This window comes from Neomonachus schauinslandi, chromosome 5 (genome assembly GCF_002201575.2).
Source record: "Neomonachus schauinslandi chromosome 5, ASM220157v2, whole genome shotgun sequence".
NCBI lineage: Eukaryota > Metazoa > Chordata > Mammalia > Carnivora > Phocidae > Neomonachus > Neomonachus schauinslandi.
This window is the reverse complement of record NC_058407.1, coordinates 121,808,505-121,827,370: the sequence shown is the minus strand read 5'-3', so window position 1 is coordinate 121,827,370 and position 18,866 is coordinate 121,808,505. Positions and strand designations below refer to the sequence as shown.

At 33.9% G+C, this 18,866-nt stretch overlaps 1 protein-coding gene across 3 annotated transcripts in view; it reads right to left on the bottom strand.

The window, feature by feature from the left end:
- Positions 1–4,278: 4,278 nt before the first annotated feature.
- TRDMT1 (tRNA aspartic acid methyltransferase 1) overlaps positions 4,279–18,866 on the bottom strand; it is a 54,896-nt gene continuing 40,308 nt past the window's right edge. Inside the window, exons 4-11 of one of the 3 annotated variants that reach the window (XM_021696716.2) lie at positions 18,702–18,773; positions 18,017–18,082; positions 17,162–17,231; positions 15,481–15,564; positions 13,783–14,126; positions 11,702–11,759; positions 10,479–10,608; positions 4,279–4,546 (exon numbers count right to left, since the gene is read on the bottom strand). In XM_021696716.2, coding sequence (XP_021552391.1) covers positions 4,446–4,546; positions 10,479–10,608; positions 11,702–11,759; positions 13,783–14,126; positions 15,481–15,564; positions 17,162–17,231; positions 18,017–18,082; positions 18,702–18,773 — 925 coding nt within the window. In that variant the 3' untranslated portion in view covers positions 4,279–4,445. The remainder of the gene's footprint in view (positions 4,547–10,478; positions 10,609–11,701; positions 11,760–13,782; positions 14,127–15,480; positions 15,565–17,161; positions 17,232–18,016; positions 18,083–18,701; positions 18,774–18,866) is intronic. The other 2 variants (XM_044914994.1, XM_044914995.1) reach the window with 2 other exon arrangements.

Sequence of the window (18,866 nt, the reverse complement as noted above, 5' to 3'; positions counted from 1 at the left end):
CTATTTATAGGAAAAATAAGTTTTTGAAAGCTTTAGGAATCAGGTAGAGTGTACTTGAGGGAGAGCTGTAAGTGTTGGATGTAGCTGAAAATAAGACTCAGAAACCAAATTTGAGTATTTCAGAACCAGAAGCCAAAAAAGTTCTCTGCACATGTTCATATTTATTGAACAAATAAATTTTAAAAGGAATAAACTCACAAGTCAAGACAAAAATAGTGAAATAGTTTGAGTCATGGTTGCAAAAGATTTTAAAGAGCATGAGTATCTTAGTGTAAAATATTCTTAGAAGTCCTAAAGAGAGAAACAGACATAGAGGCTAGGAAAATAGATTTTTAAAAAAAAAAAAAAACAAGTTTTAAAATTTTAGTAGCTAAGTAAGGGAATGACAAGAGAGGAAAAACAGTGCTGAAAGGTTGGCCGATACAAATTAAAGTTGAGGAACACGTCTAGGATTCTTACTGCCTTTAGTAAAATGTACAAAGGGGCATTCCTAAATGAAGTATTATAGGCATATCAAGATATCTTGGTATGATGAATGGGGGAAGAAGTGGCTGGATTGGATGTGGATCAAAAAAATAAATGAATGTCAGGAAATTGATAGGATAGTTGTATGCAGCACACTTTGACATTAGAAGTTGAAAGGAAGAGTTCTAGTACAGGGAGGTTCAAAGGCTGTGTTGAAAAATTACATAATGAGTTCAACTACAGGCTATGAGAAAACTGCTGAGACCATATGACCTTTACTCAAGTTCAAAGTCCAAAGCTATTTGTAAACCAGTTTATAACTTGTGACCTAAAATAGTCATAGTTCCAAGCTGTGGACCAAATAATAAAAAGTTAGCCTTCTTTTCAATAACATAACCACCTGAGGAAAACATGCTTTAACTACTTTGTCTAAATGGGCTTAAAGTTAGATCCTTATTATGTTATCTTGGCTTATTTGGGAACCTCTTGATTCTAAATTCTGATTTTATTTTTTTTAAGATTTTATTTATTCATTTCAGAGAGAGAGAGAGCATGAGCAGGGGGAGAAGCAGAGGGAGAGACAGAAGCAGACTCCCCACCGAGCAGGGAGCCAGACCTGGGGCTCAATCCCAAAACCCAGAGATCATGACCTGAGCCGAAGGCAGATGCATAACTATCTGAGCCCCCCAGGTGCCCCTAAATTCTCATTTTAAACTATAAAATTACCTCCCTTCCCCCCCAAAAAGGCACCTAGAGCCACTTTAGTTTGGATGCATCCGTCAGTATGTGCTTGAGTTTGGGCCGACACGGCAGTTGCTTCTTCATTCTGCACTGCTGTCACTGGAATTAACCAGTTTTATGTGTCCTTAGCTTCATTTCTCCATCCTCAGAAGCCTCCAGTTTAATAACTTCTGACCCGAACCATACTGAGATTGAACCAGAGGACAGACTGGGATTCTTGTTAAGGAATCCTACCCCCAACCCACAATTTTTTAAAAAGTGTTGCATAGTCCTGACTTTCACAATTTCCACTCCTGGTTTTGTCCCTTAAGGCTCTAATCTTGAGAAGGGGAGCAAGTGGGCTGGTAGTCAGAGGTATTTTCTCACTTTTCACGGGCACCGCCCCTGGTGTGGGTCTGATTGAAGAGCCAAAATTAAACATGCAGGGTGATCTGAAGGTCAGCTGATCCCTTAGTTACAGGGTGATTCATGCCCTCCCTCTGGTCACTCGGCTCTCCTGTGTCGTAAGACTGTTGAGCTCCAGATCTTTCTCGTATGATGACTATCCATCCCCTTCTCAAAAAATTTTCCAATATGATTCATCTTGTTTGTATTCATTCATCTGGTTATCTCTTGTTTGTTATTTTTGGATCCAAAAAAAGTTACCAAAAGTATGAGGCAGGGTAATAACTTAAAATTATTTGGCAAGCAATTTGAAAGAGCACCAAAAAGAATGATATAAAAAGGAGGATAAAAGATCAGTTTACTGTTAGAAATGGCAAAGATTTCATTGCATACAGTTCTTTTTAGAAGAGGCTCTAGTTTCCAAAATACTGCATAAATTAACAGTAAGTCCAAACATCAGAAAATAGGATTTTTAGAACAAATGTTAGGCATATTTATTACCAATAACATAGAATAGGCATTCAATAAAATAACATTTTTAAGATTAATTTTCCATGTACATATAAACTAAATAAATCACACTGTTAAATATGTCTTCATTAAGGTGTGAGTTTTATGCTTGCTCCTTTTTTATTTTCAAGGGCAAGAATCATTATGCCCATGAATATATTACAATAATTAAAAAAAAAATTCAAAAAGCAATATTCTGCCTTCTAGTTAGGAAGAAAACACTCTACAGAGCTTTCCTAGGTTTGTAGTTGGTGCACTGGACTCAACATTTATTTTGTGCAACATTGCTCAATGGGGCACAGGACACTATAATTATAGCTTAATCATAGTAAAACTCTGAACCTTTTTATTAGTAAGATTCTTTCAGCAGTGAAGAGAACCTAGTGAAAGTATGCCAAAGTAATTTCAGATTGTTGTATACTAAAATTTATGAGACTTGTAATAATGTTTGTCTTTAAACATCATACACAAAATGTAGATGTGATAACTGATATATATGCATTGGCCTACAGCTTCCCTATATCCATATTTATCTATGAGTTTTTCTGAAAAAACGGTGGTGGGGAATAATTATGTTTTTTGTTAAATTGTGGTAAAATGTATATAACATAAAACTTGTCATTTTAAGGACTGCTAAGTATACAGTTCAGTGGCATTAAGTATTTACACTGCTGTGCAACCATCACCACCATCTATCCCCACAACTTTTTCAACACCCCAAAGAGAAACTCATTAAACCCATTAAACACGAACTCCCATTACCCAGGTGCCCTAAGCCCTGGTAACGCCTAGTCTACTTTCTGCCTCTATGAACTTGATGCTTTCACATACCCCATATAAGTGGAATTATAGAAAATTTGTCCTCTTGTGTCTGGCTTATTTTACTGTTCATAATATCCTCAAGGGTCATCCATGTTGTTGCATGTGTCAATTTCTTTCTGTTCATGGTTGAATAATATTCCACTGGATGTATACACCACATTTTGTTTATCCATTCATCCACTGATGGACACTTCCATCGTTTCCACTTTTTGGCTATTGTGAATAATGCTGCTATGAACATTACTGTACAAATATCTGTTCAAGTCCTTACTTTCAATCCTTTTGGGTAAATACCCAGAAGTGGAATTGCTGGATCATATGGTAATTGTATGTTTAATTTTTCTTAAGGAATAATCATCTATTTTCTGCAGTGGCTGCACCATTTTATATTTCCACCAGCAGTGCACAGGGTTTCAATTTCTCCACATCAAAATGATTCTTTTAAGAATAAAAATATCATTTTTATTTTGTGATACAATTTCTGGTCTTATTTCTTCTCAATTTTCTTCTTTTTGTCACTTGCTTTTATAACTGAAATCAAAATCACAGGATTTATGATACAAGAGTCTGATTAGAAACCCTAATTCCAAGAACTCTACTGAGAGAGAAAGTGAAAGTTTAAAAAGCTAATTCACAGGACAGTCATACGAATTGGGGTCAGAGGGCAGAGATTCCTCCCTAAAATCTGAATGTCATGCTACATCCTTAGAAGGTGATGGAAAATTTAAGTTACAAGAAGTGGAGAAGGAAGACAAAAGCAAGCTCTGATGATAGCAAACTAAAGGAAAGTTATTTACAAATGAAGAAAGGACAGTGAAGTTTCGTGGTTCAGATGGAGATAGAATTAAAGATAATCAGATAATGTGTACCTACATCTTCTGTAGCTTCCAATGGAGAGGTAATCAAGAATTTAGGATTATTTTTCTGACATTTTCTTCAGACTGTTGTATAATGCTGAATGATGACAATTTGTTTTAAAATATTATATGCATTTGTTTAGATGCAATTAAGAAATGTTTAAAGGATTGGAATTAAGTAAAACATTCAATGTTTGCAACAGGCCAGAATTAGAGTCATCATTTTAGAATGAGGAATTAATCATCCACCAAAAAAATGATAGGATTCATAAAGCAATTTGTTTAATTAACATACAAAAACATAATATCTCAGGTTCACTATACTATGCCTGTCATGACACTTCACAAGATACTCATGTAGACAAACTCCAATGTTCCTAAATTTGTATTACTATATTTTATAAAGCAGAAATTATTATTATGCTTTAGGAGAATATATTTTCATATGAAATTGCTAAATATACATGTAAAATATTCTCTTTTTAATATTATGGTATCAACAAATTTAGGAAAAAAACTGGCATTTTTATGATAAATCCAAATTTCTTTTTAAAGAGATAAAGGTAGTTGAGTTGAATTTCATCAAAATCAATTCAAAATAGAATTTCAGAATTACCATCTGGATATGAAGAAATAATGTGACCATCTTTCAGAGTCATTTTTAAATTATTCATATAGGATTTTGATTAGTTTAGCTACTATATGCACATTGAGACTATTTCCAAGTAGACGATAACGCTGTTTCACAGTTATCTTCTCAGGAAATCCTAGAAAAGAGAGAAAATAATTTACAATACAATCATTTAAAATATTAACTTCCAGAGATAAAAGGATGATGTAACCTTTAGTAAGAATAGAGTGGTCATTCACATTAATAAGTCCCTAAGATTTCCATGAAATTCAATTAACAAATGAGAATATGAAGCCAAAAATACAAGATTACATTGCCTACACAATGTGATATTATCATATCACATAACATATTATGTTCAGCGTACACATAAGTGTACCCATAACAACCATGAAACTCATTGAAATCTGTATTTTAAAGCACTTTAGGAAAAGTAGTGGCTACCATTATTTCACAGTTGTTTTCCTTTACTTAATAACAGCTTTATGGAGATAAAGTTCACCCTTTTAAAATGTACAATTCAGTGGTTTTTAGAAGAGTCAGAGTTTTGCATTCATCCCCACTATTTAATTCCAGAACATTTTTATTACCTCAAAAAGAAAGCTGGCCCACATCTAACATCATACTCAAAAATAAAAAGCTAAAAATTTTCCTCTAAGATCAGGAACAAGACAAGGATGCCCACTCTTGCCACTTTTATTCAACATAGTATTGGAAGTCTTACCCAGAGCAATTAGGCAAAGAAAGAGATCACAGGAATCCAAAGTGGAAAGGAAAAAGGAAAACTGTCACAATTTGCTGATGACATGATATTATACATATATAAACCCCCAAAGACTCCACCAAAAAAAACCTGTCAGAACTAATAAATGAATTCAGTGAAGTTTCAGGATACAAAATTAATATATAAAGATCTGTTGTGTTTCTAGACACTGACAACAAACTATCAGAAAGAGAAATTAAGAAAACAATCCCATTTACAACTCCATCAAAAAGAATAAAATACCTAGGAATAAATTTAATCAAGGAGGTAAAAGATCTGTACACTAAAAATTGTAAGGCACTGATAAAAGAAATGAAAGACACAAATGGAAAGACAGTCCGTGCTCATGGGTTGGAAGAATTATTAGTAAAATGTCCACAGTCTACATATTCAAGGCAATACCTATCAACATTCCAATGGCATTTTTGACAGAAGTGTAATACACAATCCTAGAATTCATACGGAATCACAAAGGACCCTAAATAGCCAAAGCAATCTTGTGAAAGAACAAAGCTGGAAGCTCTGCTCTGATACACAAAAATTAACTCAAAATGGATTAAAGACTAGAATGTAAGACCTGAAGCCATCAACCCCTAAAAGAAAACACAGGCAGAGGGATGCTCAGTGGCTCCCTCTGAGCTCAGTTGTTAAGCGTCTGCCTTCGGCTCAGGTCATGATCCCAGGGTCCTGGGATCAAGCCCCGCGTTGGGCTCCCTGCTCAGCGGGAAGCCTGCTTCTCCCTCTCCCACTCCCCCTGCTTGTGTTCCCTCTCTCGCTGTGTCTCTATCAAATAAATAAATAAAATCCTTAAAAAAAAAAAAAGAAAGAAAACACAGGTAGTAAAGTAAGCTCCTTGACATCAGTCTTGGCGAGAATTTTTTGGATCTGACTCCAAAAGCAAAGGCAAAAAAAACTAAAAATAAACAAGTGGGGCTACATCAAACTAAAAAGCTTTTGCATAACAAAGCAAAGAAAATCATCAACAAAATGAAAATGCAATCTACTGAATGGGAGAAAATATTTACAAATCATATATCTAATTAGGAGTTAATATGCAAAATATATTGAGGGAATATACACTGGTGCAGCCACTATGGCAAACAGTATGGTTTCCCAACAAATTAAAAATAGAACTACCATATGATCCAGTAATTTCACTTCTGGGTATTTATGAGGTAAAAATGAAAACACTAATTTGAAAAGATATATGCACCCCATGTTCACTGCAGCATTATTTACAATAGCCAAGATATGAAAACAATCTACACACACACACACACACACACACACACTGGAATACTATTCAGTCATAAAGAAGAATGAAATCTTGCCATCTGCAACAATACAGATGGACCTTGAGGCATTATACTATGTGAAGTAAGTCAGAGAAAAAAGGACAAATCTCACTTATATGTGGAATCTAAGAAGCAAAGCAACATGATGTACCAATACCCCCTCCTCTTTATAACTAAACAGTATTCTATTGCATGGATATACCACATTTTATTTATCTATTTATCTGCTGATAGACATTGGGTTGTTTCTACTTTTTGATTATGAATGACGCTGTTATAAGCATTACATATACATTTTTGTGTGGACATTTTCAGCTCTCTTGGATATATTCCTGGGGGTGAAAATGCTGATTCATACAGTAACTCCACATCTAACATTTGAGGAACTGCAAAACTGTTCTCCAAAGTAGCTGCACCATTTTATACTCGACCAGCAATGTATAAGGGACCTGATTTCTCCACATCTTTGTCAACATTGTTATTGTTTGTCTTTTTGTGAAGTGGTAGCTTCTTGTGGTTTTGATTTACATTTCCCTAATAACTAATGGTGAAGACACCTTTTCATGTGCTTACTGGCCATTTGTCTATCTTCTTTGGGAAATATCTATTCAAATCTTTTGCCCATTTTTAATTGAACTATTTTTCTTTTTATTGTTGAGTTGTGAGAATTCTTTATATATTTTGGATATAAGTTTCTCACAGTTGTTTTTTATTTTCCAAAGCACAAATGTGCTTTCTCATATTGGACTTCCATTTGCTATATTGTTTTTCAAAACAAAATGGCCCACAGATACAAAATTTGCTAGGACAAAGCCTTGCAAGTAGCAACATAAAAGACTGTCCATGAAGTATATACTATAATGTTAGTTACAATTTTCATATTCAGTATCCTTTGACATAGCAATTAAATAAAGGAAAATTTATATAATAAAATGAAGGAAATAATTAAAAAGTATTAAGAAAAGCAAATTACATATTTTGTGAGGAACAGAAGGAAGAATTGATTATGATAAAGTTGCTTCATCAACACTTGACATTATACTTACTGCAATAAAATTAGTGATTACATAATAAAATTATATTTGCAATTGAGCAAGATCATAAAATTGCTATTATAAAGATAATATGTCTTAGGTAAGCACATTAGTCATCTAAAAAATTATTTCATTCAGATTAGAAAGAGATACAAATAGATCACAGACTTTTACAATATTCCAGGGATGACCTTTTGTAATATTACGATTATATCACAGGGTAAGAAAGGTTTGAAAGCAAACAAGTCAGATTTGTAAAAATTATACATATGTGTGGGTGCTTGTGTATTTTATATACAGATATAACTTTTTTAAATTAAAAGGTGACTTTTTAAAAACTTAGGTACATTAAAAATAATAATAATCTTCAAAAACAAAGAAACATAGCATTAACAAGGTCAAGATAGCAGCTTTCATTCTGTAAGTGTAGCTTAGTGGCCTCTTCCAAAGCTTGCTATCTCACAAATGCATGCCACTAGCCACAAAAAGAACCAGCACAAAACATATGAAAGGATCGATGCAAATCCAACATTGACAGTGGACAAGCAGCTCAAACATTCCAGATTCAGAGTCAATAATGCACATATGAAGGACAGTTCTGTCACAGTGCTGCTCAGTGGTGACATCAGTCAAGCCTGATTATACAAATATATCACATATTTTAAAAGAAGGCTAAGCAATTAAAAAGCCTTTCTTGTACATATTATACATATATTTTCAGAGAGCTGTGAAAAATCCTAATTTACCTATGTAAAATTTTTAAATGATGAAAAAAACTACTTATGAAGTAAAGGCTATAAAAGCAAATAAATGTTCATCATTTAAAAATAAAAGCTGGGGCACCTGGGTGGCTTAGTCAGTTAAGTGTCTGCCTTTGGCTCAGGTCATTATCTCAGGGTCCTGGGATTGACCCCTGCATCAGGATCTCTGCTCTGCGAGGAGTCTGCTTCTCCCTCTGCCTCTGCCCCTCCCCTCTATTCATGCTCACTCTCTCTCTCTCTCTCTCCCTATCGTTCTCACTCTCTCTCAAATAAACAAATCTTTCAAAAAATAAAAATAAAAGCTGACATTTAAATTTTATATTGTGTGACAGATAGCGTGTAAACATTTTATATATGTTAACTCACTTAACAGTCACAACGACCCTATGAAGTTGGTGTTGTGATTACCCCCATTCTATAGAGGTGTAAACTAAAGCAGAGGGGTTAAGGTGCTGCTAGGATTCAAACTCACTCAGTCTGACTCTGGGGTCCATGCTAAGTGTCAGTATTTCTGCAGTGACTACCACTACTTAAAGAAATACACACTCAAAATGTAGGAATTAGTTATTAGATAGTAAATCTCTTCTCTAGTGCTATGGAAAGTACCTTTGATTGTTCACCCTAAAAGAGGAAAAAAAATAGTAATAGCCTGGGAATTAAATTCCTGAGTCCAATTCTCAGCTTTTTATTTGTTTTATGATGTTCCCACTCATTTTGTGACATAGACTAAGACAAGGGAAGTTTGTGTTTTTCTTAAATAACACTCGCCAGGATATTTGTGACTGAATGAGATCACCAAGAAAAAGGCAGAGAGTTACAAAATAAACCTGGTTGCTGTGACTACACTCAGAGAACCAAATACCAAGAGGACAGTCAAATTATACAGTCAGTTTACTCCCAATGTACAAAAGGATGTGTTTCAAAACCTCATCTGTAAATCAATTATTTAGAATTTAAAACATGATCTATTTAACCCATTATCTGCTTCAAAAATAGTACTGTATTAATATTACAACAATATTGGATTTAGAAAAATTTGGCTTTTCTGCAAACCCCCGAGTTATCAAAAATACATTTCCTGTTTGCATAGTCCTGGAAGCATGTTAGGGAGGTCTGTCTTTCCCCAATCACCACCAGCCAGGTACTGGCCACACACCTACCCCAGCCCACGAAACTGATGGCATTGGGACCACGGAGAGCACAGGCACTAGGAAGGAGAGATCGGGGATGGGGCAGGGTGCTCTACAAGGCAAAGGCCATGTGTCCAATCTCTTAATGGCAACAATCCCTAGATTTCCCCGACTGCAAAGGAGTTAGGACTGAGTCTTTCTCCCTCTGCAACTGTATCTTCATTTTTGTTCTTGAGATTCCCTGCCTCACACTCAATAATCTTTTGTCCATTCTGGCATCTGTGCTCTGAGTCACCCTCTCTTTCCATTAGGAAAACTTTCCTAGACCACCTCCCCACCTTCTCTTTTCTCCACTTATAGGGAGGACAAAAGATGCATAACTGATAAGTATGTGTCTTTTTTTTTTTTAAAGATTTATTTATTTGAGAGAGCGAGAATGAGAGAGAGAGAGAGAGAGAGAGAGTACATGACGGGGGTAGGGTTAGAGGGAGAAGCAGGGAGCCCGATGCGGGACTTGATCCAGGGACTCCAGGATCATGACCTGAGCCGAAGGCAGTCGCTTAACCAACTGAGCCACCCAGGCGCCCCAGTATGTGTCTTTAAAGAAAATAAATACAAATATGCTCACCACCAAAAAAATAAATTAATTCCTCAACCACCTTGTAATTTCCTCATAAAAAGGACAATTCTGGCATTCTTTCATAAGATCTAGTGTGGGATTTTTAGAATAGGACTTATGGAATCAAGAAAATAAAGCTGGAGACAGACATGCTATTAATAACCATCTGTGGGGGGGAGGTGAGAAATTGTGGGTTTGGCCCTCCTTCCCTGAAAACCGCTCGGGACCATTATTGGAGTAAAGGGAGAGAGCACTGAGGCTGAAGGGAATGGACTTAGGTTATGAACAAAAACAGAAAGAGGAGGAAGGAAAATGTCAAAAATGGCATGATCAGGAAAGGAAGAAGTTTTCTTACATCCATCTTTCTGGTCAAGGGTTTATTCAAAAAAATACATGAGTATGAGTCCCTATTGAACTCTAGGACCTTTAATGAACGAAAGCTGGGGTCTGCGTGTATCCCACATACCGAAATCTGAAGGAAATCCAAGGAGACTTGCTATTTCTTTAGGAGTGAAATATCGAAGTTTAAGCATTAACAATTTTGTTATCTTTTCTTCTTGTGACAAATTGGTAAGGGATTTGTAGATCTCCTCAATCTGTAAGAAAACAGCCAAGGTAACTGATAAAGTAGAGTGCAAGTAGATTTGTTAAGATAAGATCATCTCTTGTGAGACACTTTAAAAAGGATGAACGTATAGTGTGCTATGATACCCGGTAGCAAAATGCACAGGGTAAAATGTCTCTTGCAATGAACTCTATAATAGGCTGATCAATGGCAATATAAACTGTGAAAACGAAATGTCTGAAAATGAGAAGCTTAATGTTGAAAAAATCAGGAAGCTTTGATCCCTCAATTAAATCATAAGAAATAAACAATGGCAATATGACATAAAAGAAATGCAGTGAAAGATATGAAAAAGAAACCTGAATAACCAATGAAATCAATTTCACAATGTGAACAAGTAGATCATGAAAATGTTTACTGTTTGTGATCAATTTCATCAAATTATTTTCTTAAAATGATAAAATACATTTGGTAAATATAAATTCTCAAATCCATTTGCCTCTAATAGGATTTTTACCATGGGTAAATTTTACTAATGGTAAGAGTAATTGTCATTACTCTTACTAATGGTAAGAGTAATGGTAATTTAATTCAGTATAAAAGGAGATAACATGATTTCACTTCAAAATTATTCAAAAGTATAGAATATTTTTGTAGTATATCAAGCTTCTTTTCAACTATGGTGCCATGAAGAGTTTACAATTGAAGTATTAATAAAAAGCCTTGCTAAGATGTAGATATCTTTCCCTAAAAGGCAGTTTTATAGCGTGTGATCCAAAGGAATATTAAGATATTTGTGCATAATTTTAGAGAACATTAACTATTGTATGCTGCATTTCAATTTACTCCTTATGGAATAAAAAGAATACCAAAGGTGAGAATAAGAAAAGAGAAAGTGAAATAGAAAATATTCTTTGTACATAAACTCATCTAGCAACAAGAAACAAAAAGGTTTATTCTATAGTAAAGAATTATTATATATATTACATATAATATATGAGTAATATGTATATCCACTCCCAATTAAACATGTAAGATTATTTTAATATTCTCAAATTTTAAGTATTAAATAGGTTTATTTAAATTAATTTTCAAGTATTTTAGTTCTAAAGTACATACAATACCTGCACATCCTCTGTCGTCTGTAACACAGATCCTGTCCCTTCTATGTAGCTTCCATAACTGAAAGATTAACATGTGTATTATGCAGCATCTAATGTTTTTGTTAATGTGAAATTCCTTAAATATTTCTTGAATGAATTAATCAATCTACATAGTTACATCCTTCTGAAATAGTCTGAAACACATAAATATGTTCTGTTAAGTGAAAAATTACTGGGTGAAAGACATAAGATCATTCTATTTAAACTTCTCAGACACTAAACTTGGCATAGTGTTTTGAATTGTGTAAAAACCACTTTGATCATGCATTATTAATTATCATTTCTTTGTATTAATTGTCAGTTTCTTAATGTTCATCACTAGAAAGCATGTACTTCTTAAGACTTTATATCCAAATGCTATTCAATATTGGCATCCCTGCTACATTAAACCAAATGTTATACAGGTGAAAATAAATTGCTACTATTTTTTATAATGACTGAACCATCACTTCTCCTCATGAACTGAAAATGAAAAGCCCACTCTCCAGTACTGTGACAAACACGGGCCCGCTGAACGTGCGTCTGCCTCCTACCGTGACGCAGTGTTTTCACTCCTCTTCACAAAACAAAGAGGCCATTGTATAAAAAACTGTATTAAAAGTATAAAAAGCTACAGAAATACAAGGTATTAGTAATATTTCTTCCCCTAAGATCACTGCCAAGCTAGCTGTTCAACATATTATCATAATCTTTTTCCCCAAATAGATCAATTTAAAATATAAAGACACACCAGGGAAAAATACTTTTGCAAATCTGTTTTCTCATATGTGTGCGTGTGTGCCTATTTATAGTATCTACACTAAAATAGACTTTTATAGTAAGGCTTCCTTTATACCATCTTTATAATTACAAAAGAATTTCAAGGTTGTTTTTTATTACCAAACTGATAAGTCTTGTCTTATCAGACTTGGAAACAGACAACAGCTGAGTAAAGTCTTTTAAGGCAATGGAAAGCAATAAACCAGTTGCCCTGAAAGTACAAGGGCAGAACATGACAAAATCGGAATAAATCTGGCATGGTTGTATCGGGACATAGCATGCATGAAAACTAGTGGGTGAAAAGAGAAAGCTTGAAGTTTCAAATCATACAGTTACTCATCAAATGAGGTTGAGTGGCATTAACAAAGCAGAGATAGGGATCTTTTACAAAATTTTCTGGAAAGGTCTAATTTTCCCCTTCTTTATAGGTTTAAAAAAACTGATGAAAAACATATTAACATTCAAAAATAACCCAAAAGTAACCAATAAAAGACATTATGATATACCATGAAAATGGAAAAGTTCTTTATGTACTCATATGTAATAATATTCAATTTATATGGTATAATGAAAAAAGTACATAATAACAGATACAGTATATTACCATTTACTTAAAAAGGGGGGTAAAATATACATGTATATTTAAATACACTCTCACACATAATACCTTCGGAAGATTAGACAGTAAATTGAAATCTCTGGTTGCATGTGGGCAGGAAAATTGGATGAGCAAGAGACAGACAGGGAAAGGAGTCTCACAATCTTTGTACCTTTGAATTTTGAACCACAAAAATATATTACTTATTTAAAAAACTGAATAAAATTTAAATATGCTTTAACAGCCACCTGATGATTTAACTTTATTTCTTGATATTAAAATTTAATTTCTTCTTATACATTGATCATGAGAGTGGACATAAATTTTTGAGGTCTGATGTGCCATGAAAAGAAAGGTGCTAAAAAGTAGCAATTCAGTATCTACAGAAACCATGTTCCACCACGGGTAATTAAGCTCTTATGAAGGTCACCAAACAAACGGCATTGTGTTTTGTGAGCACTTTTGTGGGTTGTGCACATAATGTTCTGCCAGAAGGAATTTTCACTTGTGCATTCTATTGAACACGAAAGCAGGCAATTAAGGGCAAAAAAAAAAAAAAAAAGAAATCATTCTAGCAGAAACATTTTGTAAAATCCTCCTTGTTTTGAGAAGAACTGAAAGAAACAATAGTCATAAAAACCTGGCTATTCTGAATATCCCATTCTAAGAGCTTTTTAAAACCTACCCTTTGGTAAAGCATGTGGACCTTCTGCAAGTGGGCTTAACAATGTCTAACAAAAGAGCGTATCGCAGCAATGACTTTGGCGGTAAAAAATACTGATTCACGTCAACATCATCTTCAAGAAAATCTTTTAGCATCTGCACAGAGAGATCACTGTCCTGGTGATGTTTCCGGTCAATTTCTTCTACAGTTTCAAGCTTAAAAAGAATGGCCTCTTTTCCAGAACGTTGTCTGCTCTTATCAAAGCAAATACTAGGTTCAATTTTCTTTCTTTCAATTTTATTTTCTGTATCTACTGTATTTCTTCCTGGATATTCAGATTCAATTTTGGGAAACTCCATCAGTACCTGGCATTAAGTGAAAATACACACCTGTTCAAACCTTTATTAAAAATAAATGACAAATTAATAATGTCTAGGCAACATTATGCAAAAAATGTCTTCAGCCTTATAGAGTTGTCATTAAAAAACAGAGGAATTGTGACTTACTTGTATGTATACAAGTTACTGTAAGTTTTTCACCAATAGCTATAGTGTCATCAGGCTACAACTGATTTATTTCATGGAGTTACTGCCTGCTGTATAGGAAGTATGCTGAATATAGATACATTACTATATTTAAAAAAGAAGTTTAGAAAGCAACATTAGTTATGGAATGAATAAGTCATGGGACTAAAAGGCACAGCATTTAAAAAAAAGAAAGAAAAAGTAACAACATTTCCAGAAAATGTGTATTCGATCAAAGTTTGCCATACCCCTTCATTAAAAAAGAAAAACTGGAACATACCCATGATCTAAAGGAAAACTAGTAATTAAAAAAGGGAAAGCACTTTTTCCCCTGAAAGGTTATTTCTACTCAAGAGTCCCATAGGAAAACCTTTTTCCTGCAAAACATGTAACCATGCATAATGAATGCCCTATGATGTAAAAGAAAAATAGTTCCAGGAATTTTTAATGCTGATGTCTTTGTTAATATAGTTTATATATTGTTTTTGGAATTGACCATCATGGAAGGGGGGGGATGTATTGGTATTGTATGGCAGGGGATCCAAATGACATGACTGACCCCCTATTAGACTTTTCAGTTTTTACCTGTGACTATTAAGGAGAGCTTCACTGAATCACTGAAACTCTATTTTCCACAGCAATTTTGACGGAAAGATGTACAGTTGCTTGCATAATTAGAGATCCTATCTACAGCAATTGAGCATTTTATTCTAGTTTGTACTAATCACTATATTTTAATCAATTAAGGCTAAACAGCACTGACTTCAAAGAAAATGCAACCAATTTGTGTTAAAATACTGTTAAGCAATTGTTAAGAAAGTATAACTGAATTTTATCAAAAATAATCAATGGCTTCTACTGGGGGGAAAATGACAGACACAAAACAGTCAATGGTCAAAAGGGAAATGAGAGGGAGAAAGAAGGATAACAGCACTGATGTTAGTCTTTTTTAACTTTGAACTAATATTTTTTTCTAATAATGAAAGAGAAGTTTTTTTTTGTCTTGTTTAAAACAATAAAAACAGCAACAGGAGAGGAAAAAGCCCTAGGAAATAGACTTAGGTCATGGTCTATATAATAAGCTCAGTAGGAAACATATAAGCTTCCACAAAGTAGTTCTTGAAATAAATTAGCCGACTGAGATATACTTACAATATAATAATAATAATAATAATAACAACAACAACAATAATACCTGACCAGGGACTTGAAAAGGTAATGGTTCTGACTGAAGCTTTGCAATAAGGAAATACCGGAGCCTTGAATTTGGAATGCCAAGCTGGAGTAAAGCAGAGCAGTTAGTTAATATAGGAAGTTAAAGAGATCTATATCAACTGTTGCACCTAACAAAAAACTCATACAGGGATGCATTTAGTTTCTGCCAGAAAAAATTCTGTTATTGATATGTGGAAGACTTTTTTGTAGCAAATTCTTAAACCTTTTAAATTGGTGCTTTGTACCTTTATTTGAATGAACAGAGATTGAATCTGATGAGTCATATGTCTTTGAGTCACTTTCATTTTCTATTTCCCAGATAAGAAGTTATATAGACATTCTCACATTCATTATTAATAATAATCATAAAAAATAAAATTCAAATATAGCTATTGGCTATTTATTGCCTCACTTTATTAAAAAAGGAGGATGCACTAAATTTTGAAAGTCAGAAGGCAATAAATATGAAATAAACTTAATGAGATCAGACATAATGCCAATTTCCATGGCACATATACATCTAATTTTTGAAACAGGTTTTCTTTTAATTTCAGGGCAAATAACTGTATAATAGGCTAAAGATAGTAAGAGGCTAACAAACACAATGATAAAAGAAAAAATAGTGAAACTTGTAATATAAAAGATCTACCAAATATCATAACCACTTACTTCAATTTCATATTCATGAAATAGAAGCAATGTTTGCATTTTATCTTATTTTAATTCCAGTAGAGTTAACATACAGTGTTATGTTAGTTTCAGTTATTTGTTTATTTAGTTATTTGTCACTTACATACAATACCCAGTGCTCATCACAAGGGCACTCCTTAAGCCCCATCCCCTGTTTAACCCATCCCCCACCCCACCCCCCTGTAACTATCAGTTTGTTCTCTATAGTTCTTGATTTGTCTTTTTTTCTCCTTTGCTCATCTGTTTTGTTTCTTAAACTCCACATATGAGTAAAATCATACAATTTTTGTCTTTCTCTGGCTGACCTATTTTGCTTAGCATTATACTCTCTAGCTCCATCCACGTCATTGCAAATAGCAAGATTTCATAGTGTTTGCATTTTTAATGGTATGTCCCAAAAAAAACTAATTAGAAAACTATCATATGTTCATTTTGTTTTCTATTTTGGATGATTTTGAAGCATTACCAAACTACAGAACACCTGATTTGGAAATACCAAAAGTCACAGATTTTCAAAACACATTATCCTTTATTTTCTGTGTGAAAAGAAATTTATATTCTCAGGACCCCTGGGTGGCACAGTCGGTTAAGCATCTACCTTCGACTCAGGTCATGATCCCAGGGTCCCAGCTCCACATCAGGCTCCCTGTTCACTGGGGAGCCTGCTTCTCCCTCTGCCTGCCCTTCCCCCTGCTTGTGCTCTCTCTCTCTGTCAAATAAATAAATAAAATCTTTAAAAAAAAAAAAACCAGAAAGAAATGTATATTCTCTCTTCAAGCTATGTAATATTTCCCACAAAATATGTGTAAATAAATCTATATGCCTGTATAATATTCTTTAGAAAGTAAGACCCATGCCTGAACTAATTTCAAGATTTAAGTATAATATTATTCAAAACAGATCTATTCTTTTTATTGAGTCAAATTCCCTTTAGGAAAATTTATAGGAATGTTGATAATTGTGGTACCTACAGAGGTTGGAGATAATAGAAATTCTTGGTACTGAAAACCGCAATTTTCTAATGTTTGTATTAACAGGTCTCTGAAAAGAAAAATTAAGAGAAAAAAGAAAAACTTTCACCCTACAGTTGGAAATGGGGTTCTTATATAAAAAAATTATACATAAACTTCATTTTATATGAAAACTGTACCTCCACCGAAGTTGTTTAGAAAGTGAATGATCCTAGGTCATAATTATTAAGTCCAGTACTTGAGAAATTGCATTTCTCAAAAAAAGATAGAGATGACTTCTATTATAAATAAATAAATAAAGCTGCCAGATAATTTATCCCAACTGGGGCTATATTCTATCCAGAGTTGGAATCACTAGTCTACTGATGATAAATCTGCTATTGGGATGAACTCTATCTGTAGCAAATCAGATGGGGGAGCACTGATCAGACAGCAGCCAGTTCAAGGACACGGATACTTTCTGGCTGGGCTACCATCTGAAAGGGCTCTGATCCAGGGCTTGCTTCTCCTAACTGCGGGACAGAAAATGCTTATCAAGAGGAACATTTCTTACTGAGAATACTCCTACTTCTAAAGAAATAGGCAACAATGTAAGCAGCTAAAATTGAGGAATACCATTCTCATTAAAATATGTGCTCATTCTGCAAAAATTCAAACATATCAAAATGGGAGAGAGTCAGGTGAACCTAACTTTGTGAAACTTTATATTATTAATTAATCAAAATCAATATTAATGAATAAAATATATAATATATATAAAATGTCAGGATGTATGGGTTTATTTTTAAGATCTTTATTTCCAAATGGCTCTTACAATATACCAAGTCTAAGATGAACACATCTTATATATTTTACCTTGTAGAAGATACTTCAAAGCCTTTAACATTTTCTAAAAGAATATATTTCGGTAATTTTTGTAATCTAAAACAAAACAGAAACAAATGGAATTCTAAGCATGTCATTACTAAGAAGTAAGAAGCAAAGAAAATCCTTACTTGTGGGAGATTTGAGGTAAATAATTTTCCGAACTCTCTTTTTACGAAAGGACTTTATAGAGGATAGAGACAACTTATATTTTATTCATTTTCCCCATAAAAATGGCATAGCTAATGAAGTTAACATTTGAAATGTTAATTTCCATTGAACTTTATCAGGAAACATGGGTTCACACAGAGGCTCTGAACTGCACAACTCAAAGGACTGCCATTTATATAGAATGGCAGCTTCTAGGGTTAGCACAAGTTTCCAGGCCTTGGGCAACAGCATTCACTAACATTAGCATCATGAATACTGTAAGGAGAGGCAGTAGAACTTAGCTATTAGACTGTAATTCCCTGTCACTCACTATAGTGGCAACCGCGGAATGGCAAACATTTGCAGTTATTCTATAAGTCATGGCAGAGGGAGATAAATGACATGCACAGTATCTGAAAGCTGCATGTATAAGCTGCTAATCGCTATAAAATGACAAATATTACATTCTTCCAGATCCAAAGTTTTAAATTTAAGGTAAGCTTGTACAAAAAATCTAAGTTTTTACCTTGGGAGAATATCTAGAACATATAAGAGGCTATTTGTCCTTGGATCAGTCACATCACCTTGCAGGCCAATTCTAAAGGATAAAAAAGGTACAAATAAAATTCACCAAGAATCTTCCTTACAGAAAGATACCAAATCACTTTTAAAACATCAAAACTGAGAGAAG